Source organism: Sorex fumeus, unplaced genomic scaffold (genome assembly GCF_029834395.1).
Source record: "Sorex fumeus unplaced genomic scaffold, SorFum_2.1 ptg000044l, whole genome shotgun sequence".
Taxonomy (NCBI): domain Eukaryota; kingdom Metazoa; phylum Chordata; class Mammalia; order Eulipotyphla; family Soricidae; genus Sorex; species Sorex fumeus.
In genome coordinates, this window is record NW_026606101.1 from 20769686 (window position 1) to 20796145 (window position 26460).

The following is a 26460-nucleotide window of genomic DNA, read 5'->3' on the forward strand; positions in this document are numbered from 1 at the left end:
TCACACCCCCGCCCCCAGATGTTCATTTTTAATAGACATTTTGGTGCCAGTCTCAGAATTTGAACCCTGGTGTTTGTGAGAGGACTGGTAAGCCCCTGGGGAGGCGACGTGAACAGGCAGCAAAACTGCAGCTCAGAGGGTTACTTGCTCTGGAACAGGATGTCTGAGAGTGTTTACGGCTAGCCCCTTTATCTATGTGGACTGACGTTTCTGTGGTCAGGGGTTTTCTGGGGTCCTGGGATTAAACCCAGGTCGGCCACATGCAAGGAAAAAGCCCTGTCTTTTAATTCTCAGGCTTGGCGAGAGCACCCACCCTCCATCTCGGCCCACACGAGGTACCCGGGGGGACAAAGATGCTTTAACCTCTCTGCTTTCAAATCACACTGGCCAGAGACAGAAAACCTCTTTCTCTCTCTCTCTCTCTCTCTCTCTCTCTCTCTCTCTCTCTCTCTCTCTCTCTCTCTCTCCCCCTCTCTCCCCTTCCTTTCCATTCTCCCTCCCCCTCTCCCTCTCCCTTTCCTTCCTCTCTCTCCCTCCCCCCCCCCCCCCCCCCACACACACTTTGGGTCACTCCTACTCCTGGCGGTGTTCAGGAGACCCTGAGGTACCAGGGATAAAATCCAGGACTTCATCATGCAAAACAGGTGCTCCAGCCCCCTGTGCCATCACCCCGGCCCCAGAGGAAGCCCCTTCCCCTCCCCACAGCAGGCGGGTACCTTGGGTACCCAGGGAGGTCAGCTTGCCAAGTTAGGCAGGATGTCTTGGGCACAGGAAGCCCAGGTGTATGGGCACACAGGTGCAAGGAGACGGTGCCTTTCCCTCCGGCCTGTGAGTAGTTATTTTTGGCTCCATCTGCAACCGATGAGGGAAGAGTGGCTTCAAGCAGGATCGGAGAAGGAAGCAGCGTTCAGACTGGATAGATCTCTTGTGGCCTCTTATGTGTCCTGCAGAGCAGAGTTTGGACCCTGTACGAGTTCTGTGGAGGTGGTGACAGATTAGTACTCATGTCTTCAGGTCTCTTTGTGGCGTTGTCATTGGACAGGTGCAGAGGTGAAACTTAGGAAGCAGTTGCTGAGGCCCTGGTGAGGGTTTGGAACAGCCTGTGGCAGTGAGGATAGAGAGATGGACTTGGGAATGACCGGGAATACGGGAACATGGGGCTTGCCTGATGTGTTTTGGTTTGTTTGGGGGGCTACACCTGGCAGTGCTCAAGGATTACTCCTGGCTTCGTGCTCAGGGATCACTCCTGGCAAGGCTCAGGGGACCTTCTGGGGTGCTGGGCAATGGAACCCAGGTTGGCCTTGTGCCAAAGGTAAACACCCTCCCAACTGTAGCATCTCTCTGGCCCCGGCCAGTGTGTTTTGAAAGCAGAGAGGTTAGAGCATCTTGGTCCCCCTGGGTACCTGGTGTGGACCATGATGGAGGGTGGGTGCTCTTGACAAGCCTGAGAATTAAAAGACAAGCAGGCCCCCGGAAGAAGTGGATGCACTGAGTGTGGGGCATGTTCGGCAGGAGATTGCACTGAGCAATGCAGAGATCACCGGGAAACTGAGTGATACCAGAGCACGCGCCTGCAGAGAGGAGTGAAGGGCCAGAGCATGGCTAGGTGAAAGTTTCCGAAAGAGTTTGGAGGCTGTCAAAACCTATCAGGGTCACAGACGGGGGCAGGTGAGACCCCTCCCCAGGGGACCCAGCCCTGGCAGCCAAAAACCTCCAGAACTCAACCGCCACCATGCTCACAGCCATTCTCCATATGCTCAAGCCGAGCCTCACCCATGAGTGAACCCCCAGAAAACCCAGATATGCAGGACTTTGTGACTGAGAACTCTTGAGTTCAATGAATGCGGCTACACACTTCATAGGACACACCCTACCCATACTCCAAGAGTACCGCACTACTTTTGATGGGATTCAAGCAGGAGACAACCTACCTTAGAGGGAAATATGATATTATTTTGGGGTGCTTTGGGATAGGGATCTGGGTATGGGATGAACATAACCAAAATATGGTGGTTTGAAGGTGTATGGTGGTAGAATTTGTGTTTGAATATTCACGATCACAATCATCCTGTTGTTCGTCGATTGCCTCGAGTAGGCACCAGTAACGTCTCCTTCGTCCTAGCCCAGAGATTTTAAAGTGCCATATTCGAGGCTCTTTCAGGGTTAGGAGAATGAGACCCATCATTGTTACTGGTATTTGGCATATTGGGTACGCCACGGGGAGTTTGCCAGACTCTGCCATGTGGGCAGGTTACATTTGGTAGCCTGCCAGGTTGTCCAAAGTAAGAATAAGATAAGATGTCGCGCGGCCGCGAATGCTTCTGGGAGCTGGGTTTTATAGTCTCTGAGTCTTGGCCGTTACTAAGTGTAGGCAAACTTGGAGAGAGTAGAAAATGATCTGCGTATTTATGCATCTAACTTGGAAAATGTCAAGCTTTTGTTTTCTACCTTAAAGACCTTGCAGGGCCGGGGACTGACTCACTCTAGAAGGCTAACGTGTGTCTTCCTTGCTCCTAGCTTGTGACCGCTGGTCCGTGCTCCCCAGGCCTGGCCTCCATCAGGACGTCAACAGATTCGGCCACTCGGCAGTCTTGCACAACAGGTAACGGGGAGAGAGTTCATGCAGGGAGGAAGCGGGTAGCAGAAAGCCAGCTGGACTCCCGTAGTATTTGCAGGATTTTCTCTGCTCATTCATTTTTTTCCCACCGAATTACCCGCTTGAGAAGTTCCTGATTTGCATTGAAAAATACTCAATGCTTTGGGTTTGAACTACCGCGTGCTTATGATGGCTCTGCTGCCACAAAACGTGCATCATGGTTTTGGCGCCCACGAGGCTGTGCTTGGAGTTGTTTGAACACACAGGACAGCAAAAGTGAAAGGCAGTTTCTATCTTCGACCTTTTGCTGTTAACTCTTTGTCGTTAAGTGTGGTATTAGGATGGTCTGTCGCATTCCCTGATTTGTGTGTGGGTGGGAAGGAGAGGGTTGAAGAGAGGAGCGAAGGTCAGGTAGAGGAACCGAGGACGGAGCGTGACTCGTCTGTAGGTCCTGGGCATGCGCGTGCTGTCCCGTCTCTCAGAGACGCCCGAGCAAGCACTGTGGCCATGCGCAGCTGGACTCTGCCCTGGGTTCATTCCCCGACACCGCACACAGTCCCCCGAGCCCCGCCAGGGTTGATCCCTGAGTTCAGAACCAGGAGGCCACCCTGGGAACTTCCCAGTATGGCTCCAGAAAGAGCCAAAATGCATGGTCCAGAGCAGGGCTCTTTCCCAGTTGGGTTCAGGAGAAGGCTCTGTCCTCTGAGGAAGATCCATTTCTTTTTTTTTTTTCCTTTTTTTCCTCTTTTTTTTGGGTTACATCCGGCAATGCACAGGGGTTACTCCTGGCTCTGCGCTCAAGAATTACCCCTGGCGGTGCTCAGGGGACCATATGGGATGCTGGGAATCGAACCCGGGTTGGCAGCATGCAAGGCAAACAAACGCCCTACCCACTGTGCTATTGCTCCAGCCCGAAGATCCATTTCTTAACGAGTCATTTAAAGACTTGAAATGTGTTAATGCCTGTCTTATCTTTATTTTGCTTTTTTTTTCTTTCTTTTTTCTTGTTAAATTTATTTATTGAATCACCGCGAGAAAAGTTACAAAGCTTTCAGGTTTAAGTCTTGGCCATACAATGATCAAACACCCATCCCTTCACCAGTAATTATTTTTCACCACCAAGAAGCCCAACATACCCCCTCTCCTACCCCTCCCGATGCCTGTGAGGCATTATTATTTCGACAAAAGATGCACCATTATTTTGGTTTGGAATTTCCCCCAAAAAATCAGAACTGCTGAAAAGGCATTGTGAAATAATTTGTTTTCTATTGCTGATTATGATAACCATATGATGATTTTGGATTTCTGATATTTTACTAATTAAGTCTGGAGGGATTTCTACCAAAAGCCAGATAATTACGAGATTGGTTTGTGTGCCTCTGGTGCCATGGCCATGCCAGAGAGCCACTCGTGGGGGGCAACTCATGGGCTCGGTAAGGCGTATCGTGCTTCTTACTGTGGTCATCAGTAAATGTCTCTTTCACCTTTTGCAATTTGACTCAGGATGTGCATTCCTGGTCGAGGTAGAGTAGTGCCGGAAATCAAATCCAAGACTTTGACTGTGTGAGGCCCTGAGTTCAGTTTCTGGCACCACCAACTGTATTTATTTACTAATACAGTTGCAGGCCTCATCAGCTCCTTGAGTGATCTAATGCCTGCATTCTGTTGAGTTTCCCTGCACTGCCAGGGTGTGACCCCCTCCCCAACAGAACCCCAACCCCAGAACTCTCGGCTCCACACAGTGACTTCCTCTCTGCCCCTTCTGCCCCTGCTCCTGGCAGCCCTCACCAGCCTCTGTCTGTGTGGAGATGATTAGAGTAGTAAGTGCTGGGACTCAGCCCTTTACCCCGTGGGCCCCTTCCCACTTGGCTGTCTTCCAGCGTCTTCCTCGTTTAGTGCTGTGGTCTGCCACTTATGTAGTTTTCACTTGTGGGTCCCTTGGAATATTCTGGCTGCTTCCAGTCGAGAAACGCTGCCATAGGCACCTCCAGTAAGTGAAGTTAAACAGGATTTGTTCTCTTGTGACTGACTTACTTCACTTAGCATAGTATCTTCAAGATGCGTTCATTCGTATTGATTTTTTCTGCCCTCTCAAGGCTGAGTGATATTCCATGGTGTGTGCGCACACGTGTGCAGACACACATAGCCACATTCACACGTAGCACGCCCTCCTTATCTGTTCATCTACTGATGGATGATTCTGTTGCTTCTGCCTTTTGGCCAAAGCCGCCAATACTGCAATGCACATGTCTGTCCAAATTCAGAGCCTGCAGCCTGTCAGTGAAGGAAACTAAGAAGTATAGAGCTCAGGGGCCAGACCATAGTACAGCAGGTAGGCGCTAACCTTGCACATGGCTGACTTGGGTTCTGTGTCTGGCATCCCATACAGTCCCCTGAACATCACTGGCTGTTCCCCCACCTCCCATCCCCATAAACAAAATATAAAGATCTTACAAGCACTAAGGGTATGTATACTGGTAAGACACTCAGGGATGAATGTGGCTCAGAGATAAGTTGAGTTTCTTTAGCTTGTAGGTTAAGTTCAGCTGAGGGAGCTGAGGCAGTTCACTGTTGGTCCTTGTTATTTTTTCAATATATGCTCTGTTTTTTTTATATGTGCTCTGTTTTGTAAATATGTACTCTATGTATTTTTATCTATGTTCTGTATGCTGAGAGCAAACTCCTCATTAGAGAATACTGCATTGCTCCCATTGGGAACACAGGATTAGGGTTCTGTGAAAGTCTCTGTATCACAGCATTTTCTCCAACCAATCGATCCATGATCTTCCTTATGTGTATTTCTCTTTAAAGACACCTTCTTTAATGTAGATTGTTGAGTCATTGTTATTGAACTGGTCGCAAACAGCACTATTACTCATGCAGTGTCTCTGTAAAGCATAATTTTCACAGAATTTTTTAAAAATTAATTTTTTTTTGTTTGGGGGCCATACCCACTAGTGCTCATGGTTTATGTCTGACTCCACACTCAGGAATCACTCCTGGCTTAGGACCATGTGGGATGCCGGGCATGGAGCCGAGGTTGCTCGGTCCGCTATACTATCTCCTGCCTCCAGGCATCTCATAGATTCCTGTGCTCAGAACATTGGAAAGCTCTTTAGCGCTATTCTTGGGGACAATATTAAGCAATTGAATCACCAACACGGTTTTCCTTTTCTTACAACACAATTCTTAAAACATTTCTTTATACAAAACATTTCTTGAATATCAATTATATGCAGATTTAAAATATATAATGATATTGTTACCTTATTTTAAACAATGATTTTCTAGATTTTAAATCATGTGGATTTTTCTTCCAGTACTTGTGTGGGTTCACCCTGCCAGGTGTTTCTCTAATTTAGTGTTTATCCTGATGAAGAGGGTGAAAAATTAGTTTAGTCTTACTTTTATTTTGTTCAGTTCTACTTACTGAAAAGTCCTTTTTCTCTCCCTGCTAAATAGGATGCCATTTTTACTGTGTACTTAATTTTTATATACCATTTCGGTTTTTTTTTTCAGTATCAGGTTTTTCCAGGTATAGTTTTATCTACTTATCATCTACGTATTTATTACATTGACGCTTGGGTTGATTTTTTGGGAGTTTTTTTGGTGGGGAGGTTGGGGTCACACCTGGCAGTGCTCAGGGATCACTCCTGATGGTGTTCAGTGTCAACCTAGAGTTGACCAAGTGCCAGTCAAGTGCCTTAACTTCCCCCATCTGACTCCTCATTTCAGTTTGAATTATAGAGACTTTATTCTGCTTTTGAAATCTTTTTAATTAAAAAAAAACATGTAGATATAGAATTGATTTGTGAAAGAATAACTAGTCAATTCATTTTTTGGTTTTGTTTTGTTTCTGGGTCACACCCGGCGGTGCTCAGAACTTACTCCTGGCTTTTTGCTGAGACATCAGTCCTTACGGACTTGTGAGACCGTGTGGGATGCCAGAGATGGGACCCCGGTCAGCCCTATGGCAAGCACCTTACCTGCTGTGCTTACTCCGACCCCTCATTTTAAAAGATGTTACTTACCCACGTGCTAAAATAGTTCAGGGTATCATGGTTAAAAGTCACTCATTTATCATGAGACTTTTCCTTTTGTTTTTGTTTTGTTTGTTATGGGGCTGTACCTGGAGGTGTCTTAGAGGTCCAAGTGGTGCCGGGGATCGAACCTGGGCCTCCCACATGCTAAGCATGTGCCCCAGTCTGTTGAATCATCTCCCTAGGTCCCAGGAGGACTTTTTGATACATAAAGGAAAATGTAAGTGGATTATTTGGAATATAATCGGAATGACTTGTGAGACCTGGAATTGATTTCTTTTGATCTGTAAGGTCTGTCTGAGATTGTGAGAAGTATTAGTGCACATTTGTTGTTTTCAAAAACCTCCTTCACAAATACCCCCAATCCCTTTTTTTCCCTTTCAGCACCATGTATGTGTTTGGGGGTTTCAACAGTCTCCTGCTCAGTGACATCCTGGTCTTCACCTCGGAGCGCTGTGAGGCTCACCGGAACGAGGCTGCCTGCTTGGCCGCGGGCCCCGGCATACGCTGCGTGTGGGACCCGACTCTGACTCAGTGCATCTCCTGGGAGCTGGCAAATGACGAGCAACAGGAGAAGTTGAAATCAGAGTGTTTATCCAAAAGACGTACGTTTCTCCCCCCTCCCCCGCTCGATCTTGCCACTTTTTAAAGTTCAATGAAGTCTATTTATTTGAATTCTGAAGATACTTTTAGAGCATCTGTCACTTTTTCATGAATATTTGTTTTATTAGACAATATTAGTAGTAACTTGAACGCATAATGGGTGTTTGAGAACTGGTTTGCAGACAACTTTGGGCGCCCACCACGTGACCCTTCGATGCCGTCTGGATGATGGAGATGGTCCCTCCCTGGCACTGCACAGACTTCATATGCTAACTCCAAAACCTGGAGGCAGCTGGTCTGGGGCTGTGACTCCAGTGGGACTTACTATGGTTCTAGAAACATTTTGTATCTGCACGGTCCTCGTATGGTTATTTGTGGCATGTGGGTGTCAGAACTCTTGAAATGAGGCCAAATGAGACTGGCACGACTAAATAACTCAGTTTTAATTTTTACTTTAGTGACCATGGGGAGAGCTCAAACAAAAGGTTGGTGCACACGTGAGACAGACTGGTGTGACCCCTGCTCAGCAGAGCTCCCTGAGTCCTGCGCGGCATGAGTGCCTCTCAGCACAGATGGGCCCCCGCACTTGAACACCAGGTCTGGCACTGCCAGGCAGAGTATCACAGGGAGTGGCCCCCAGACTCCCGAGCACTGTTGGGAGTAGATACAAGCAAAAGCGCAATGTCGGGGCCAGACAGATGACATAGGGGGTCAGGTGCTTTCCTTGCATATAACTGACCAGGTCCAGCCCCTGGTACTGCGTATGGTTCCCCAAGCAGCCCCAGGAGTGATTTCTGAACACCACCAGGTGTGGTCCCCGAACAAACAAACTAACAAACTAAGTGTAATTACCAGGTTGGACCGCACAGGTCTAACGGTAAGGATGAGACTAAGTCTCAGCCTTGAAAAGCTGGGCTAGAGTAGATCGTTCCAGCCATGGGAGGTAGAGTTTGGGTCTTTGAGAAGTCTTCCAGTTAGCTTTTCTACCTGGACGCGGAAGCAAGAGCAAGATAATTGCTGAGGATGACTAGTGAGCCGTTCTCCTGGAATAGCCCCACCTTGACCTATAGACATGGGGAGAAACAGCATCTGTGAAATACTTGCCTGTTTCTCATCAAGAACAGGGACTGCATTTCCTGGCAGAGTGGTCTGGGGTAGGGGCTGCAGTTCCCATGCGAGTCACGGGGCGGGCACCAGAAGCCGCCTTCCCTGCACTGAACCCGAATCCTCGGTTAGAGCGCTTGCAGGGGGCCTCCTGGGGCCTGGGCGGGCCGGTGGGTGTGGGGCACTGCCATGACCGGCACCGGAGAGAGTATTAGTCACGGTCTCCTCAAGCGGGTAAAAATCAGCAAAACTGCGTGTTCCAGGAAACAATTCTGAATCACCTTATTTTGGTTCTGTCTGAGTCCATTTGCTGTGAACGCGTAACAGCTATGGGCTTCCGGTTCAGCTCACTTCCTCAGGGGTCCCAGTCTCTGGGGTGCTGACTAGGGTGAGGAGAGCAGCCTGAGGAGCAGGCACGGGGGTCTCTGTGAGGATTACCCACCGCTGACCCCATCCACAGAGCATGTGGCATGCCACAGGGCCAATGGGCCAGCAGGTCCAAGGCGGTGTTGGTTGTGGGGCGGCTCCTTGGTGGCTGCCGTTGAGCTGTGGGGGTGGTGAGCTGTCCGGCCGTCTCTCACACCTTGAGCTTTTCAGACTTGCACTCTGAGGCTTCTAGATCATGGAGGCACAATGCCCGCCCACTCCAGGGTTCAGAGGCACGGCCCCCTCCTCTGCCCAGGTGAGCCTGGCACCCACAGCTAGGAGAGGTCACTGGCGCACCCCTTCCCCTCCCCCCCCCCCCCCCCCCCCCCCACACACACTACTGTCTGGCCACCCTGGAGTTCCTGCAGCTCATTCTATTGCTGTTTGGTAGATTTCTTGGCAAGAAAAACATCCAGAGAACTAGCCCTGTTCCCGTGATCACTCACATCCATTGTGTTAAATGAAGCCTTCTTGCTGTTCACGTCTCATGTGCTTTGTGGCCCAGTTTTATTGAGAAATCAAATCCATTACTGTGTCAGCTTAAGGCCCACAGCATGAAAGTGTGTCTGTGTACTTTTTTTTGTGGGGGGGTACAAAAAGTTTGTCTTCAGTTTTGTCTACATACTTATGTGCCAAGGGCTTTTTGGTTTGGTTTGGATTTGGGACCATACCCAACTGTGCTCAGGGCTTACGCCTGGCTCTGTACTTAGGGATCACTCCTGGTGGTGATCTGGGAACCATATGGGATGCCAGGGATTGAACCCCGGTTGGCCACGTGCAAGGCAATTGCCCAGCCTGCTGTGTTCTCTCTCCATTCCCTTGGCTACTTATTTCTGAGTGCCATCTTCATCTGTTCTCTGCAGCCTCACTCCCATGTTTTATTTCCCAGCTGTGCTTACTTTCTGAACCCCTTAAACCCATCTCTGGTCACCACAACAGCCTGTGGCTCTCCAGAGAAGTTGTCACAGCTGATGAGTTTTTCTTCTCCTCGTAGCCCTTGACCATGACAGATGTGACCAGCACACGGATTGCTACAGCTGCACGGCCAACACGAATGATTGCCACTGGTGCCCGGACCACTGCATCCCCCTGAACCACAGCTGCGCGGAGAACCAGGTCAGGAGCTGTCTCTCAAGGGGCCCAGGTGTTCCTGATTGTACGGCAGGGGTGTGCGCAGCCAGAGTTCTTTCAGGGTTGGGCTTTAGAATTTCCCAGATTTTCTCTTAAGAAGGGGCTGTGCTGCTTGCCCTAGTTCCGGGGGTCCTGCAGCCACAGGGCTCGGGTGTGGTGGTATAGAAGAATCTGAGCACTCGGGCCCTGCTGTGACTCTGTCGTGGTCGACTCCTCTGCCCATGCCCGCCATGGAGGGCAAGTTAAGACTTGAAATGTGGCGGGAGTCCACTGTGTGGCGGCCGTATGAACAGTGGCCGTCACAGGCTTCGCAGAATTCCTTGCCTTCTGTCTTTGCTCAGTAAAATGAATTGCTGGCCGTTCATGGTGTCTTTTACAATCCGTGACGGAAGGGAAAGGTCAGGTGGCCACGCTTTGATGGTCTCGCTCGGTTGCTGCAGCACCCTTTGTGGGAGGTGATGGAGTCCATGCCTCGCCGCTGTCCCCTTGTTTGCGACACCGTTTGAAAAGCAGCAGATTCAACCCCACATTTTATCAATGAGCAGATTGAAACCTGGTGGGTTTTTGGCCTGTTTAGTTTTTTATTTGTTTGTTTGTTTCGAGGCCATATCCAGTGCTGTTCCCAGCTCTGCGTGGGCGTCACTCCCAGCTGTTCTGGGGGGAAGGGAGTGGGGGCTATAGTGCTAGGGGTTGAACTGAGGCCACCACATGCAGAAGAACCTTAACTCCTGTTCTCTCCCCCCGCCCGGAAGCCTGGTTTCCCTTTCCTGCTGGTGCAGGCTCGTCCAGAGCTCTTCACTGTTCTGCTCGTGCCGTGCTGTCACTTGATCACTTGAGCGTCATCTAGCACGTTTATCTTTTTGCGGTGTGCTTCTTCACAGTTCACTTTTGTTGTTTTTGGGAATCCCATTGTCCTCACTATGAGGTCTCTTCATTGGATCTTAAGAGAAAGGCTTTTTTTTCTTTTGGGTCCACTGTGTTCTAGATCTCCATTGCCAAGTATGAGAATTGTCCCAAGGATAACCCCATGTATTACTGTAACAAGAAGACCAGCTGCAGGAGCTGTGCCCTGGACCAGAACTGTCAGTGGGAGCCTCGGAATCAGGAGTGCATCGCCTTGCCTGGTAGGCCTTGCAGGGGCACCCTGGGATGTGGGGGTCCAAAGACAACCGCCCTCTCCTCATCTCACCACCCCTCCCCCGCCATTGTGCTGCCTAGTTTGTTTTGTTTTCTGCTTTTTTTATTTTGGGGGCCAGACCCAGCAATGCTCAGGGATTGCTCCTGGCCCTGCACTCAGGGATCACTCCTGGTGGTGCTTGGAGGGACCAAACAGGATGTCAGGGAATTGAACCCAGGTCAGCCACATGCAAAGCAAGTACCGTACCTGCTCTGACCCCAGTTGCTGCCTCAGTGAGCTTAGCAGAAGAGATGAGCTCAATTTTTCCCCATTCCTCCATTCTTCTGCTTCGGTTGTGATATTGTCAAACCGAACTAGACTTCAGTCTCCATCCCCTCTGGCCTTCAAAAGTAAATGGAAGTGTCATCCTCCACTGTTCTGGAGAAGTGGTGACAGCTTGGCTCTGACATCAAGCATGCTTCAGCATTACTACACACACACACACACACACACATGCTGTGCCAGCTGCGTCTCAAAAGCAGTCCTGTCACAACTTCTGGGTCTTCTGGGTACTCATGCAGAGTGGAGGTGACAGCCGGGGCTGGGTAGTCAGTAGCACCTTCCGGCAAGGATGGGAGCAGCACCTCTCTCCGCAGCCCCAGTAGGCCCCAGTGTCTGGCATGCTTGAGGTTTGGGGTGATCAGTTGGGGCCCTGAGACCCACCGCCACGACCCAAACTGAGATGCGTCTCTGTGCTATGTAGCCCAACTCTCGAGGATTTCGCTCAGAGGCAGACTCAGGTTCAGAGCTGGGGTCGTGCCCCCTGCCTGTGTTTTAAGAAGCAATAATGCGGGCATCACGTTTTCAGGAGCATGGCCTCGGTTGCTTACCAATAATTCCTTCCCCACGGGGTGCCTGCCTTGCTCTTGCCCACTGTGAGTCGCTGTGGATCATATTCCCAGCATGAGGGAAGCCGCCTCCCTGAATCACGTTCCGGAAAGAAATCTTTTCACATCTTTTTTGAGCTGTTTCCTCTGCTTGCTTCTTGCCGTCCCCCCTGACGTGAAAACAGCACCGTCTTGGCCCCTTTGTTCACTTGCCCACTCCTTTCCATCCTCCTTTTCTGCCGTGCCCTCTGGCACATGTTTGCATTGTTCTGCTCTGGTCATGTATTGTGCTTATCTGCGTGTCCCAATACATGTCTTTAGGTGTTTTTTTTTTTTTTCCTGATCCAGGAAATGGGACTGGTGAACATTTTTTAAATTCTGACATGGTGTATTTGCTGCTTTGTGATGTTTCTTGTGCCCTCATTCATCACCTCCTGCCATTCAGAGCACAGAATAGGCTTCCAGTAGTTCCCACTGGTAATAGCGCCCTTTGTGTGATTTCTAAAACTGTTTTTTTCCCTCCCTCTACCAAAGAAAATATCTGCGGCATTGGATGGCATTTGGTCGGAAACTCATGCCTGAAGATCACGACGGCCAAAGAGAACTACGACAACGCTAAGCTGTCCTGCCGGAGCCACAATGCCTTCCTGGCCTCCCTCACCACCCAGAAGAAGGTCGAGTTTGTCCTGAAGCAGCTGCGGGTAATGCAATCCTCGCAGAGCTTGGTGAGTTGGAGAATCTTTGAGGCTCAGTTCCTGACACATGCCTTGCTCCTGAGGGCCCAAGTCCAGCTGCCTGTGATGTGCTCGCAGGAGGGCGCTGGCACGCACAGAGAAGGGGCTGTGAAGCACACTGGCAGGTTCTCTGCCTCTAGCACTGCTGATTTTGGTCTGAAAACCTGTAATATTTTGGGCCAGAGAGTACAGGGGTTCAGGCACTTGCCTTACATGTTCCAACCCAGGTTCAATCCCCAGCACTGCAGATGGTTCCCCAAGCACCACCAGGAATAACCCCTGAGCACTGAGCCAGGAGTAAACCCTGAGCATTGCCAATTTGGCCCAAATTTCCCCCCAGCCCCCAACAAAAATAACAACAGAATTTTAATATTTTATTTTTATTAATCATATCTGTCCCCTCTCGGAGAGCCTGGCAAGCTACCGAGAGTATCTCGCCCACATGGCAAAGCCTGGCAAGCTACCCATGACGAAGTCGGTACGCCAAATACAGTAACAACAAATGTCACAATGGAGACATTACTAGTGCCCGCTCGAGCAAATCGATGAACAAAGGGAGGACAGTGCAGTGCTACAGTCATATCTGTTAATTCCTTAGACATGAATAATTGCATGTATATGAACAGTAAAACATCTATTTACATACGCATATCCTGTGGCCATAGCGGGTGCTGGGCACCCTGTCACTGCTGGGTTGGGTTAGTCCCCTGAGTCTGTCGGGCATTGTCACTGCATGTAATGGGTTTCAGTAGGTGTCTGTCTCTGGGCCTGGCCATGCCAGTGGGGAGGACACTGTGTTGGGAGGTTTTGAGATCCCAGCTCCCAGGTTTTCTCCCTGTCTGTACCCTGATGCTCACAGGAATCAGGATTCAGACACGAGAAGCCCCTCCCCCAGCCCCCAAGGGGATACGCACATCACTACCCGGAAAGTGCTGATATCTGTAAGAGCTGTTTCTATTCAAGCTGCCTCAGAGGAATAATTTGACAGATTGATTCCCCCCCCCCCCCAGGACGTATTTCTGCCTCTCAAAAATCCTTACCCTGCAAAACAATGTTTTTAATGTCGAGAACACAAGCCGTGCATCTGTCCCGCATGAATGCTGGCACCTTAGCTGCCAGGGTGGATGAGTGCCGACAGCTTGCCTCACCTAGACTCACCAGCCCCCATTGCAGGCCTTACTCTTGATATAAGAGTAGGCTTCCGGCAGATCGGATCCTGGGTTGGGCGACGTGAACAGATGTGTCAGCCACATCATAGCGTTGTCAGAGACCATGAGATTCTCTGGCAGTTCGCATTTTTATTTGTGTTTTAAAAAATTCATTCATTCTTTTGGGGGGGGGTGGGTTTGGGCCACTCCCAGCGATGCTCGGGAGCTACTCCTAGCTCTGCATTCAGGAATTCTCTCCTGGCAGTGTTTCAGGGGACTATATGGGAAGCTGGGGAGCGACCCTGGGTCAGCTGTGTGCATGGCAGGTGCCCTGTACCCACTGTGCTCTATTGCTCTGGCCCCAAGACTTGGTCCTTGCTGTGATGCTAACTACTGTGTGACTTCTGATGGCTCCTATCCTCGGGGATCTGTTTTTCCTTTGTTGATGCCCTTCCTGGAGCCCAGGCTTAGGGTCTGCTGCAGAAGAGATCTTGCCCTCTCTGCCTGGGGGTCGGGGTGGGGGGTGGGGGCCTGTGTGCTCTCTAACCCAGACGCCTGATTTGGTGGAGAGACTGCAGCGGTTCTGAGCTGTGTCTTGTCTGTCTGTAGTCCAAGCTCACCCTGACCCCGTGGGTTGGCCTCCGGAAGATCAATGTGTCCTACTGGTGCTGGGAGGACATGTCCCCCTTCACGAACAGCCTGCTGCAGTGGATGCCGTCGGAGCCCAGCGATGCGGGCTTCTGTGGAATCCTGTCGGAGCCCAGCGTGCGGGGCTTGAAGGCGGCCACATGCATCAACCCCCTCAACGGCAGTGTCTGCGAAAGGCCTGGTGAGGGCAGGGCGGGGGCGTTGGGGAGGGGGCGGTAACTGAAAGACTCTCGGGGGTGGGTGTGCCCCCCCATCCACTGCGGAGATGTGCGAGATGCTCGTGAAAAACCGATGCAGTATGGATTTCAAGTGTAGAAGGCAGAGGATGAGCCAGGATTTTAAAAGAAACAGAAGGAAATCGTCTTTGAGAAAACTGCTCAGTGGAAGCAGAGCCAAAGACTAACTCTAGTAGCAGTGAGGCGGCTTCGTGTACTACAGAAAGGCTTGAGAATTGTTTTTAATGGTAAATGGTAGAAGAAGGAACCCAAAAAGATGCAAAAAAAAAAAAAAAAAAGCAAATAGCTTCCCTTACCTCCCCTCCCCCAGGATTAGAACTGTGCGCAGGACCCCAGGGTCTGGGGAACAGGCTTGGCGCAGGGGAACCCCAGGTGTGATCTGTGGCTCCACGCGTTCCTCTGAGCACCGAGCCGGGGGCAGCCCTGAGAAAAATAGAAAGGCAAGCAGGCCAGTTTAGGAACAGTGGACAGAAAGAGGGTATATCATTGGAAGAAAAAGGGAGAGGGCTCAGAGGGTTTGGAGCGTGTCCTGCATGCAGAGGCCCTGTGTTCAGTCTCTGGCGCATGGTCTGCTCCCCTGGGCACCGCCTGCACACGGCCCTGGTGGCCCCCGGCACAGCCGGACCCCATGCATCTAATGTCATACCATAGCCATCATACCTAACCAAGTATTGTCCAAAAGGACTCTGGGCTCCCAAACACTCTGTGTGTGTGTGTGTGTGTGTGTGTGTGTGTGTCTGTCTGTCTGTCTCTGTCTGTGTGTGTCTGCATGCATGTGTGTCCCATCCCTAACAAAAGCGAGTTAGAGATGCAGCTGGGCTGCAGGAGGACATTCAAGGAGCTGTTCCCTTGTCCCCGTACTGTCCTGGCTTAGCCACTGGAGGCTTCATTAAAGCAGGTCAGCAACACATGGGAAAGCCCAGACCAGCATCTGCATCCTCCAAGCATCCAGCTCGTCATCGTTTTGTTTTTTAAAAAAGACTGTGTTCACTGGGGATGCCGGGCTGCACTGACATTAGGTCTTATTCCAAGAAGTTGCTCCGACTCGAGGTATACAGAGAACAGTACAGGGAGAAGTCACAGCGCTCTCCGAACCCCCTTAAAATGTGATTCTGAATTTTTTACCTGGGGGGGGTGGGGTGGGAATCCTGAGCACATTAGAGAATTTTTTTTCTTTTTTTTTTCCCTTTATTGTATTTTATTTTTTTTTAAAGTTGTAGATTTACAATTTTTTGTGCTTTGGTTTCAATTATACAATGATCAGATACCCATCCCTCCACCAGTGCCCATTTTCCACCACCATGGATAATATCCCTCCCACCCCCATCCCCCCATCCCCCCTGTCTCTGTGGCAGGGCAATCCCCTGTGTTCTCTCTCTCCTTTTGGGTGTTGTGGTCTGCAAAAGAGGCATTGAGTGGCAAACATGTTCAGTCCATAGTCTACTTTCGACATGCATCTCCCCTCCTGGGAGGATCCTCCAAACATCCTTTATTTGGTGCTCCCTTCTCTATCTGAACTGCCCTTTCCTCTAGGATACCCGGCTGGCCTCTAAGTTATGGAGTAATCCTCCTGGTGCTGATCTCAGCTATTCTTGGGTATTAATCTCTTACTTTGTTACTTTATATCCCCCAGATGAATGCAATCTTTCTATGTCTATCCCTCTCTTTCTGACTCATTTCGCTTAGCATGATACTTTCCATATTGTACCACTTGTATGTAAATTTCATGACTTCATCTTTTCTAAGAGCTACATAGTACTCCATTGTGTAGATGTACCAAAGTTTCTTTAACCAGTCATCTGTTCTTGGGCACTCAGGTTTCTTCCAGTTTCTGGCTATTGTAAAGAGTGCTGCAATGAACAAACAAGTACAGATGTCACTTCGACTATACATTTTTGCCTCTCTGGGATATATTCCCAGGAGTGGTATTGCTGGGTCAAATGGGAGCTCAATTTCTAATTTTTTGAGAATCGTCCATACTGTTTTCCAGAAGGGCTGAACCAGTGGACATTCCCACCAACAGTGAAGGAGTGTCCCTTTCTCGCCACATCCACGCCAGCATCGGTTGCTTTTGTTCTTTTGAATGTGGGCTAGTCTCTGAGGTGTGAGATGGTATCTCATTGTGGTTTTGATCTGCATCTCCCTGATGATTAATGATGTAGAGCATTTTCTCATGTGCTTTTTTGCCATTCGGATTTCTTCTTTGAGAAAGTTTCTGTTCATTTCATTGCCCCATTTTTGGATGGGGTTGGATGTTTTCTTCTTGTGGAGTTTAACCAGTATTTTGTATATCCTGGATATCAACCCCTTGTCAGATGTGTATTCGGCGAATATCCTTTCCCATTCTGTAGACTGTCTTTGTATTTTGGTCACTGTTTCTTTGGAGGTGCAGAAGCTTCTTAGTTTAAGATAGTCCCATTTACCTATCTCTGTTTTCACTTGCTCGGCCAGTGGCGTGGCATCTTTGAAGATACCATTAGCTTCAATGTCATGGAGGGTTTTGCCAACTTTATCTTCAATGTACCTTATGGTTTCTGGTCTGATGTTGAGGTCTTTAATCCATTTTGATCTTACTTTTGTACATGGTGTTAGGCAGAGTTCTGAGCCTATTTTTTGGCATGTAGCCGTCCAGTGATGCCAACACAATTTATTAAAGAGGCTTTCCTTACTCCACTTCACATTACTTGCACCTTTATCAAAGATTAGATGAGCATATGATTGAGGAGAGATGTCAGTGTATTCAACCCTGTTCCATTGGTCTGCAGTTCTGCCTTTGTTCCAGTACCATGCTGTTTTAATTATTACTGCTTTGTAGTACAGTTTGAAGTTCGGGAGGTTGATTCCTCCCATTTTCTTTTTCCCAAGAATTGATTTAGCTATTCGTGGGGGCTTATTGTTCCATATAAATTTCAGGAGTGTTTGCTCCATTTCTTTGAAGAATGTCATGGGTATCCTTATAGGGATTGCATTGAATTTATACAATGCTTTTGGTAGTATTGCCATTTTGACAATGTTAAGTCTCCCGACCCATGAGCAGGGGATATCTTTCCATTTCCTCATGTCCTCTTTTATTTCCTGAAGTAGCGTTTTGTAGTTTTCTTTGTACAGGTCCTTTACTTCCTTAGTTAAGCTGATTCCTAGGTACTTGATTTTCTGGGGCACAATTGTGAATGGGATTGTTTTTTTCATGTTGCTTTCTTCTCTCTCACTGTTTGCGTATAGGAAAGCCATGGACTTTTGGGTATTGATTTTATAACCTGCAACTTTACTATACGAGTCTATTGTTTCTAGGAGTTTTTTGGTGGAAGTTATTGGGTTCTCTAAGTAGAGTATCATATCATCTGCGAATAGTGAGAGCTTGATTTCTTCCTTTCCTACCTGAATGCCCTTAATATCTTTTTCCTGCCTAATCGCTATTGCAAGTACTTCCAGTACTATATTGAACAGCAGTGGAGAGCACATTAGAGAATTTCATGAGCTCTCCACTCCTTCCTCCTGAAAAACACATGGTTTTGCACATTCAGGTCATCTTTACAGTCCCAGAGGTTAATCCTGGGCCCCTGTATTCTAAGGAGCTTCTGGACATCTGCTCTTGGGGAGTTACCAGCTTGTTCACCCGTCTCCTTAATACACTCTGGGGTGGGGGGGGAGTGTCCTGTGTGTTCCCCCTGCCCTCCCTCCAGTGCAAGTGTGCTGTCACAGAGTCTCCGGTTGATTCTCCTCTGTTCAGTGTCGCCGAGTGGGTTTCCTGCTTCAGGGCCCAGTCACAGACCCTGCAGCAACCCATGGGCACCCTGCGCCCGTGTGGGGGGTGTGGCGTTGGGGGCACTGATGCATGCGCGGTTCTCCTCTGCAGCCAACCACAGCGCCAAGCAGTGCCGGACCCCGTGCGCCCTGCGGACGGCGTGTGGCGAGTGCACGAGCGGCAGCTCCGAGTGCATGTGGTGCAGCAACATGAAGCAGTGCGTGGACTCCAACGCCTACGTGGCCTCCTTCCCCTTCGGCCAGTGCATGGAGTGGTACACCATGAGCAGCTGCCCCCGTAAGTGCCACGTGGGTGCAGGGCGTGCAGGGGCACCAAGGGATGGGCAGTGACACTTTCCAAGGAGTAGCGCAATTGAACAGACCAGACTTGACTGTCAGCTGACATCTGTCTGGACACGGTTCTCTGAAATGGTGGTTAAATGGAGACAGGCCCAGTGACACAGAGAAGTGAATGTAAGCTAGAATCCCGGAGAGCCAAAGCTCACGTGCCCGGCCTCAGTATCACACCACTCAGGCGGGTAACGTCTCCCTGGGTTCATCCTCACTTATAAAATCTGTACTTGCATACCGCCGATCTAAGTTCAATCCCCGACATCCCATATGGTCCCCCAGGCATCTCCAGGAGTAATTCCTGAGTGCAGAGCCAGGAGTAACACCTGAGCAACATTGGTTGTGACCCAAAAAGAAAGGAAAAGAAAAAAAAAAAGATCTGTATTTTCTGCTGCCTCTTAAGAGTGGGAGGTTTACAGCGAAGAGTCTGTAATGTGTCATTAAAAGAATTTTGACTCCCAGGCATTGTCTATTAAAGAAAAAGATACTTTAAATGCAGCGAGTCCAGGGCCAGGGAGATGGGTCAATGGTTAGAGTGCATGCCTGATGTGCACAGGGCCCTGGGTTCAATCCTCAGCGCCTCAGGTTCTCCCACCACCTCCAGCTCTCACCCTGGTGGCCCCCAGCACTTCTGGGGAGGGCCTTCACCATCACCAATTAAAAAACCCTTAAAAATACTATGATTAAATGTACATGTAACCGTGAATTACAAACTGGGTTTGTTTTTTTTCCCCAGCTGAAAACTGTTCAGGCTATTACACCTGCAGTCATTGCTTGGAGCAGCCAGGCTGTGGCTGGTGCACGGACCCCAGCAACACAGGCAAAGGGAAGTGCATCGAAGGTTCCTCAAAAGGACCTGTGAAGATGCCCTCAAGAGCGCCGACAGGCAGCCACTACCCACAGCCCCTCCTCAACTCCAGCATGTGTCTGGAGGACGGCAGATACAACTGGTCTTTCATTCAGTGTCCAGGTACGATGCCTGGGGTCTCCGAAATCAAGTGTTTTTTCTACCAGTTTACAGAGAAGAAATATTTAAAAGTAATGTTGTAGATTTTCTTTCAGAGAGAGAAACTATAGTAACAAGGGCTGGAATGACAGCACGGCAGGTCAGGCGCTTGCTTTGCATGTGTCTCACCTGGGTTTGATTCCCAGCGCCCCATGTAGTCCATCCCGTGTACCAGAAGTGAACCCAGAGTACAGAGCCTGGAGAAAGCCCTGAGCATCGCCAGATGAGGTCCAAAAACTAAAAGAAAGGGGGGAAAAAATCTAGTGACATCATTTTAGGAGAATAAGTTTTATGTGAAAAATATTTTTACTGTCTGTAATGAAATTCTGAAACCATCTTGCCCTAAAATGCAGGCATCTCAACTCCTTTTTCTGTCAGATTGACTTTATCTGCAATAGAAGTTAAGGAATTTCTTGGTTCTTTTGGTAGCGCCTTTTCCTCTTCTCTCAGTTGCCTCTTGCTTGTTCTCCTTGTCCTGTATAGTCTCCACAGTTTCCATAGGATTTTAAAGGGAAAGAGAGAGACATTTTCAGGCATGCGTCAGGATGCAGGTGTTTTTTGGGACTAAGCTTTGCATGTCTGTCCTGATGAGTGTGATGCTTTGTCTGCTGCTCCCTCCTGGCTGTCTCCAAGGAACCGCGTTGCCTATCCCATGCACCTTCAGTAATTGGGCATAGCCAGTGTACAAGAGTCATTGCAGTTGCAGTGTAGATGTAGAACAGCTCAGATACTGGGCTGGGATGGGTCAACAGGTAGGTAAATGGAGTTGGTGTGGGATGAACAGTTGCCACGTCAGTGGAAAATAACAGCACCCAAGACAGATGTGCAGCCCACGAGGCTAAGAGGGAGAGCAGGCGCCTTGCCTGTGTGAAGCCCCAGCTTTGATCGCTGGCAGCACTCCAAGGAGAAGGCAGCTGTGGAGGACCCAGGGCCTGTCTGCAGGAGTCCAGCCTCTCACCAGGTCCCTGCGAACCCTGGAGGTTAGCCAGAGTCACCCCGTGTCTGCCGCCGTCCGGACAGTCTAGGCTATGTGTCGCTCTTGAGCTGTATGTGCCTTGATGCTTCTGGGCTCTCTTAGCCCACGCTGGGGAGTGTGGACAGATAAAGCTGGGGCTTTTTCTCATCATGAAAAATTAAAGCAAGCAAAGCACTGGAATGCATGGGAATGGTTTGATAGCTTACTTTCATGGAATCGTTCAGCCATGTGAAGTTTTGCTAGTGCAGCCTGGGGCTCATTCTTTGCATGGGGTGTATGGGTTGGGTCCCCAGGACCCAGCCTGCCTGGCGGTACAAGCACTGTCAGGAGGAATCCCCCACAACCCCCAACACCCATGTCAGATCTAGCCCCAGAGCAGCACATGCTTTTACATAAACATTTTCCAATGAAGTTGTGACTGGTGAAATAGTATACATAATTGCAGTTTAACGCTGCACTGTAGCACTGTCCATGGATTTGCTGGAGCAGGGCCCAGTAATGTCTCCATTGTGAGACTTCTTGTTACTGTGTTTGGCATATGGAATACATCACAGGTACCTTCCAGGCTTTGCCATGTGGACGAGATACTCTCGTAGCTTGCTGGGCTCTCCGAGAGGGGCAGATGAATTGAACCTGGGCCGACCAGGTCGGCAGAGTGCAAGGCAAACGCCCTACCCGCTGTGCTATTAGAATACTAATCTGAACACAACTGTGTCAATTGTAGAAAAATGCCAGTTCTGAGCAGTGATACCCAGTAAAATTGCGTATTGTTTTTCAAGTCTACATTCATGAGATGGTATTATTTTTATAACAACAGAAATTTTAAAATGGATATGGACTTTCATCTTGCTGTGATATATTTCTAATTTTCCTGAACTTGATTTTTTCCCCTGTGATTTTTGGCTTGGTTGTTACACCTGGCTGTGCTTAGGGTTTACTTCTGGCTCTGTGTTCCAGGATTGCTCCTGGCAGAGCTTAGAGGACCATATATGGTGTTGGGGATCAAACCCTGGCCAGCTTGTTCAACGGAAGCACCTTACCTGCTGTACTGTTTGACCCTCTCTTTTATTCTTTGATTTTATTTTCTACCTTTCAGACTGCTTTGTAGTTGACCAGTTTTGATATTTTTGTGCATAGAGGCAATAAGGACCTTAAACAGATCCTGGTGAATAAGACTTGGCCAACTTCCTCCGCCATCTCTCACAAGACTTTTTCTTTCAGCTTGTCAGTGCAATGGCCACAGCAAATGCATCAACCAGAGCATCTGTGAGAAGTGTGAAAACCTGACCACGGGCAAGCACTGTGAGACCTGCATCTCTGGCTTCTACGGGGACCCCACCAATGGAGGGAGGTGTCAGCGTAAGTCCATCCGTCCATCCGTCTCACTGACCGCATACTGGCCAGGCCACTCTCTCCTTTGGCCTGACTGTCCTTGGAGTTTATCAGAGGCCTTGTGGTTTTTAGACCCAGCGTTTCCTCAGTCATCCTTCTCTGGAGCTCAGCTGAGCCTGGAGAGTGTGGGCAGAGCTGCCAAGCGTCAGGGTAACGGGGGAAAGCAACAAGCCCCATGTGGGCAAAGTCTTCCGTCCCTCACTGCAGCGAGGGCAGGCGGGCTGACGCTGATGGGGTGCTCGCTTCTCTCCTTCCACTCTCCCTGGGAGGAGTCAGCCCAGACCCACTGGGGGTGGTGGGCTCCCTGATGAGGGGGATTGGAATGAGATACCCCCATCAAGAGCTTTTATGGACCTTGAGGTCTCAGGGAGTGTGGAAGGGAAGGGCTATAAGTGGAAAAATGCCAGCAACCAATCAGAGTGCACAGGGCTCAGCCATGACCTGGGTACCCAGCAATGAAAGACAGCCTCCAGGGTACCCCTGGGCATGAGGGAGAGGGTCCCCAGACATTGAGTATGACCTCCCCCAGGTGTCTCAGCTGTGTGAATGGTTGGTGGGGGATGGGGGAGCAGCTGGCCCTGTAAGTCTCCCCCCACCCCTGCAAATAAAAGGGCAGGTTTTATTAACATTAGGGTAACTGCTACTGAAACTTGGTTGTTGTGCAGTTGTTAAAACTTTGACTACAAAAAAAAAATGGGGCTGGAGCGATAGCACAGTGAGTAAGGCATTTGCCTTGCACGCAGCCAACATGGCCGACACAGGTTCGATTCCCAGCACCCCATATGGTCCCCCGAGCACCGCCAGGAGCAATTCCTGAGTGCATGAGCCAGGAGTAACCCCTGAGCATCGCCGGGTGTGACCCAAAAAACAAAAAAATAAATTAAATAAAATAAAAATAAATAAAACTTTGACTACAAGCCACCAGGTATATGATGATTTTGTTTTCTGATCTTAGGTGTAAGTGATCACTTTCATGCAAACTAGTGTTTTGTTCTTTTCTTTTCTGTCCCCATTCACCTCCATGAATGTTAAGGGACCTCTGTCAGTGCATTGCTCCGTTCAAGGTGCTAAGTCATGCAAATAGAATCAAAGTAGCTATCAGATATATGTGGGAACATGAGATACTCATACATGCCCTCGGTTTCATCAAATCCTGTTTTTCTCTCTGGAGTCACATTTGGAGTCACAAACTGAGATAGTGGTAGCTTGACAGAAAGGAAGGAAGTGCGTAATTGGAGCATCACTCTTGCTGGGCATGTCGCTTTAAGTGCCACATGTCAGGCCCTGCTCTGACCGAAGCAGCATTTCCCGCCCAGGCTAGCATCTGTGCTATAGCGATGTGTTTTCACAGATTGTTAGTACTCTCCACTGAAGGCATTAGGGAAAAAGGTGGCCTTAAAATATGCAGTCAGGGCTGGAGCAACAATGCAGCCAATAGGGAGCTTGGCTTGCACACATTCAACCTGGGTTCAATTCCTGGCACCCCATATGGTCCCCTGAGTACTGCCAGGAGTGATCCCTGATCTCGGGCGCAGGAGGAAGCTCTGAGCACCGCCCAGTGTGACCCAAAAACAAAAACAGGAAAAGTGCTGTGGTAGCTCGAAGAGGGAGAGGACCAGAGTTGTTTCCGCCTAGGCTGAGGCTGTCGGGCGAGGAGTCCGGAGTGGCTTCGTGCCCAGGGACTTCCACCAAAGTGGTCCCGGGCATGGAGAAAGTGCTGCAGCCAAGGAGACCTGTGTGCATCCAGGCCACCCTCCTCCGGGGCAGGCAGGACTCAGGTGTCTCCAGGGGCCAGGGCCACCTGTGCCCATCCCCGACCAGTGCCTGGCGCAGTAAGGATGCTTCAGAAGCGTTCATGACTGAGCGGGAGATGTGGAAGTGTGGGAGAGTCCTCTGGGAAGCTCGGAATCGTGGTTGTTCCCGATTGTTCATTGCAGTGGGACCGGGCGATGGGACATTGGGTAGGACACTTGCCTTGCATGCTGTGATTCTGGTTTGATCCCAATATGGTCCCCTGCGCACGGCCAGGCGTTAATTCCCGAGGACAGGGCCAAAAGTTAGCCCTGAACCTCACCAGGTGTGACCCAAAAACAAACCAAAAAAAAAAGTCGACTCTGACCCATTTAAGATTTTCCCTTCTATTCATGCTTCCTGTCAGTTCCAACTCAGCCACTGTCACTCTTTTATTTATTTATTGTTTTGGTGGGGATTGGGGAGTGGGTTTGGTTTTTGGGTCACATCCGGTGATGCTCAGCGGTTACGCCTGGCTCTGTACCAAGAATCAGTCCTGGCGATGCTCTGGGGACCGTATGGGATCCTGGCAACTCAAACCAGTGACCCTGTGCAAGGCAAGCGCCCTTTAGGCTGTGCTGTCTCTCCGGCTCTGGCCGTCACTCATTCTGAGGAAAGACCAGTGGTGCCCTGCAAGCCCCGTGACCGTCTCTCCTCTCCCCTCCAGCGTGCAGGTGCAACGGGCATGCCTCGCTGTGCAACACCAACTCGGGCAAGTGCTTTTGCACCACCAAAGGCGTCAAGGGCGACGAGTGCCAGCTGTGAGTACCACCCCTGGGGGCTCTGGGCAGGCCGTGGCAACTGCCATCTGGGTGGACTGCTGGGTGCCCCTGGGGAGAGCCACCTTCCGCCCCAGACCTTGTGGCCTGGGGCTCTCAGCATTGCCCAGGTCAAGGCAGCTGAGCCCCTGCTCTTCCTGCTTCAACAATTCCAGCTGCCCTTGGTGGCACCTGAGCCCCACCCCATCATGTCTGGGCCACCCTGACCTGCCGAGGCTGCTGACCTCGATTTTTCTGGTAACTTCAACCTTGGGTTGATTTTCACCATGCTGGAAAAAAAAATAAATTCCCCCCCAAAAGCAGCTGTTGTGAGAGATGGTCTTAAGGACCTGGTTGTATTTCGCATTTTGGTTGCCTGCGACCTTGGATGCAACCCTTCCTGTTCTAGCATATTCTTTCAAACAGTGTGTCCAGTGCCAGGGAAGAGTTGGGAACACAGAAAGAGTGGTGTTGGAACCGGGTATAAAAGCTATCAGATATGATACAGCCTCGGTCAGTTGCCACTGTCACTGTCACTGTCCTCCTGTTGTTCATCAATTTGCTCGAGTGGGCCCAGTAACATTATGAGACTTGTTGTTACTGTGTTTGGCATATTGAATACGTTACAGGTAGCTTGCCAGGCTTTGCCGTGTGGGTGAGATACTCTTGGTAGCTTGCCAGGCTCTCCGAGAGGGGCGGAGGAATTAAACTCGGGTCAGCCCAATCAGCCATGTGCAAGGCAAACGCCCTACCTGCTGTGCTATCGCTCCAGCCCCGGTCAGTTGTATGTTTCTTAAAAAATCCTAGTAGTCATATCCCAAGTGGGTGTCCAGAGGGGAGCTTCTGTGTCTCTGTGTGTACCACATTTTGCACCAGTGTAAACATTCATTGGTTTCATGCAGCCAGGAGACAAAATATTATGGCAGCAAAGCCTAATCAAAGGCTCCTTGAAGAGGAAAAATGTTACAGAGTGGACATGGTCACTCCTGCCTTTGGGGCATACGGGAAAGAAATGAGAAGTCAGCACAGTGAAACACTTTCAAGAAGTCTTAGAAGGAATTGTCACAAATCCCCCTGGAATAAAGGACTTGTAATCTTTAGCTTAGAAACTGGCTTGTAAGGATGTATTTGGGCTTATCTCCCAGATGTGGGTCATCATGGAATGTGTATGTAGGTGGCACAGCAAAGCGACTGGCTGCTGACACGTGAGCCCCATGACGGGGGCAGACTGTGAGTGTGCCAGCTCCCACTGCTTGGAGTTGACGTGGAAGGATCTGCTCAGTTAGACAACAAAAGTGAATGATGTTGTAGGTAATGGGAAATTTCTTCATTTCCTCTTAGATGCGAGGTTGAAAATCGGTACCAGGGGAACCCTCTCAAAGGCACCTGCTACTGTAAGTGTTCTCTGTGATTTTTATTTGCGCAGGAAGCAGTCTTGTTAAGTGAAACTTCCTTTTATTCTTTTTTTTTCTTTTTGCGTCACACTCGGCGATACACAGGGGTTACTCCTGGCTCTGCACTCAGGAATTACTCCTGGCGGTGCTCAGGGGACCCTATGGGAGGCTGGGAATCAAACCCGGGTTGGCCTCATGCAAGGCAAACGCTTTACCCGCTTTGCTATGGCTCCAGCCCCTCCAGCCCCTCCATTTTTTCTTTAACTTTGTTTGAAAACAGTTACATAGGAATGGAACCATCCCCTCATTTAAGGTGTTTATATTCTTTTAAGTTTTCCATAGATGAACTCTATTTTTAGCAACTTTTTTTTTTCATGG

At 49.6% G+C, this 26460-nt stretch overlaps 1 protein-coding gene across 3 annotated transcripts in view; it reads left to right on the forward strand.

Annotated features, from left to right (window-relative positions):
• Window positions 1-26460, forward strand: part of ATRN (attractin) — a 152610-nt gene that overhangs the window by 80532 nt on the left and 45618 nt on the right. For all 3 annotated transcript variants that reach the window (XM_056122082.1, XM_056122080.1, XM_056122081.1), the window contains exons 11-21: window positions 2518-2602; window positions 7021-7241; window positions 9764-9885; window positions 10886-11024; window positions 12439-12629; window positions 14396-14615; window positions 18527-18712; window positions 19502-19735; window positions 21969-22106; window positions 24598-24691; window positions 26030-26082. In XM_056122082.1, the coding sequence (XP_055978057.1) occupies window positions 2518-2602; window positions 7021-7241; window positions 9764-9885; window positions 10886-11024; window positions 12439-12629; window positions 14396-14615; window positions 18527-18712; window positions 19502-19735; window positions 21969-22106; window positions 24598-24691; window positions 26030-26082 (1683 nt within the window). The remainder of the gene's footprint in view (window positions 1-2517; window positions 2603-7020; window positions 7242-9763; window positions 9886-10885; window positions 11025-12438; window positions 12630-14395; window positions 14616-18526; window positions 18713-19501; window positions 19736-21968; window positions 22107-24597; window positions 24692-26029; window positions 26083-26460) is intronic.